The following is a 2,037-nucleotide window of genomic DNA, read 5'->3' as shown; positions in this document are numbered from 1 at the left end:
TTGCACCATGCCTTTTTTTTTTTTTGAGTTTCTTTTTCTTTTTTGAATGTAATTTTATTTATTCATTCATTTATTTTCATTTGACCAGAGAAAGACAGACACACAGAGAAAAGGAAAGTGAGACAGTAAGCCACCAGGTCTGGGATTCAAACTGTGGTAGGTCCTGTGGGAATATCCCCCGCCTTAACCACCACGCCACCTGCTGGCCCCAGTTTCTTTTTCTCTTTCTTGAGCAAGAGAGAGAGAGAGAGAGAGAGACAAGCACTGGCCCAATGGGGTCTCCATGCTGTGATCCACCACCAGCCCCAGTCAGCCCTGTCATGGGCACTCACATGGTATATGCAGGAGGGTTCCTGGATGTGAACCCAGGACCTTCCCACGCGGGTCAGCCCCAAAGAGCACTGCGTTACTGTTGCACCACCATCCCGCCCGCCGTCATTTTGCCTCCCCTCCTCCTCACCTTCTTCAGAGAAGTAAGATTTAAGAAGCAAATTCTGGACAGGGGGTGACAAGGCAAGGATGTTGAGAGCAGCGGCATCTGTCATGGCCCCTCCGAATCCTTTCAGTGTCTGGAACTTCTGTTCTGGCTTCAGAGTCAGTAGCAGTCCTGAGGACATGGCAGGGAGTGGGGTGTCAGTGTGCGGGGGAACTCCTTGGCGCTCCAGCATGATTTTGCTCCAGGAGGACCCCGCTGGCTCGGGGTGGGGCCGGAACACTTACCCGTGCCCGTGCGGTTGGCCTGCATGGTCCCCGTGCTCAGCTCCATGCGGCGCCCACTGCGTGTGCTCTCATAGCGGCTGAAGGTGCCAAGGGCAGGGAAGGTGAGGGGGTCAAGAGAGTCACAGTATGTAGCGTTGCAGACACACACCACCGAGCTGTAGCCGAAGCTTTTAGGGATGCAGGGGCGGGCACCTGGGAGGGAGAGAGACACCCCAAGACAAGGGCCAGGTCTGTTTAGAAAGGACCGAACCCTGATTTCAGATACCCCCACATCATGCCTGGTCTTGGTCACTCAAAAGGGTGTATGAGCACCTCTTACGAGTCTGCCACAGAATACCAGGAGGACAGCAAAGGACAGTGAGGCAGAAGGGAGCCCAGTGCCGTGCCTCCTCCTTGACTCACTCACCTGATGCCCACGACACCACCTGGAGGAGAAGCAATCCCACGACACTGGCAGCCATGAAGCCTGCCCTACCTCGACGCTGAGGACATTCCTGAGGACAGAATGAGGAGGAATTAGAAGACAAGCCCGTCTCCATCTTCCAGCTACTGACCTAGGCAAGGTTGGGCTGCCTGGGGGTGCCCACAGCCTAACCTCCCCCATATTAGGAATGGGTCAAGGCTCACAGGCAGCTGGGTGCAGCCTTTCCTGCAACTCCTCTGCTGTGACAGCTCTCTGCCCACCGCAGTCGGGACTCCCTCACCCATCTTTCCCCTCATTGAAATCCATACCCCTCCATCCCTCGCTCCACCGGTGCCCTGCTCAAAAGGCCAAGATGGCTGAGTTTTGAGAGCCTGTCGTTCATTGAATTCCAGAGGCTAGACGGTCAGGATTCTAGAAGCATGTGACGAGGCTGACTGGGAGACCCACGGCCCACTTACCTTTCTGGAAGGACTTGAAGGCCCCATCACCTCAGGGTGATGGATGAAGAGACTGCAGGAATCCCAGAGCCTGGAGGATAGAGGCTCTACTAAATAAAAACAACGATGCAAGAACCTGCCTACCCATCCGGGTAGCCCTGCGGGTAATTCCGGCATCCTGAATTGGGTTGGTCATGTGACGACTATGAAGGGTCATGTGACACAGGAAGTGAAGCAATTGCAGCCATATTTGTCAAGGGCGATTGGCTTCCTCCAGCCTGTTGAAATTCTACACCCTATGAAAATCTAGAAGGCAGGTGTGGATGATAATTTCAGGAAGAGCCTAGAACAAAGGTTTGCGTGGAGAACTGGATAGACATTCCTGCATCCCAGCGGATGAGGACCACAGCAGGCATATTGTGTTCTTGGAAAAAAAGATTTTTTAAAAAGGAATTA

At 53.5% G+C, this 2,037-nt stretch overlaps 1 protein-coding gene across 1 annotated transcript in view; it reads right to left on the bottom strand.

The window, feature by feature from the left end:
• Positions 1-1,770, bottom strand: part of GBA1 (glucosylceramidase beta 1) — an 8,394-nt gene extending 6,624 nt beyond the window's left edge. Inside the window, exons 1-4 of the mRNA XM_006153408.3 lie at positions 1,603-1,770; positions 1,127-1,214; positions 721-912; positions 461-607 (exon numbers count right to left, since the gene is read on the bottom strand). Of these exons, the coding sequence (XP_006153470.1) occupies positions 461-607; positions 721-912; positions 1,127-1,214; positions 1,603-1,758 (583 nt within the window). The 5' untranslated portion in view covers positions 1,759-1,770. The remainder of the gene's footprint in view (positions 1-460; positions 608-720; positions 913-1,126; positions 1,215-1,602) is intronic.
• Positions 1,771-2,037: the final 267 nt, after the last annotated feature.

Source organism: Tupaia chinensis, unplaced genomic scaffold (genome assembly GCF_000334495.1).
Source record: "Tupaia chinensis unplaced genomic scaffold, TupChi_1.0 Scaffold000374_1, whole genome shotgun sequence".
NCBI lineage: Eukaryota > Metazoa > Chordata > Mammalia > Scandentia > Tupaiidae > Tupaia > Tupaia belangeri.
The sequence above is the reverse complement of the archived record's forward strand: the minus strand, read 5'-3'. Positions and strand labels throughout refer to the sequence as shown.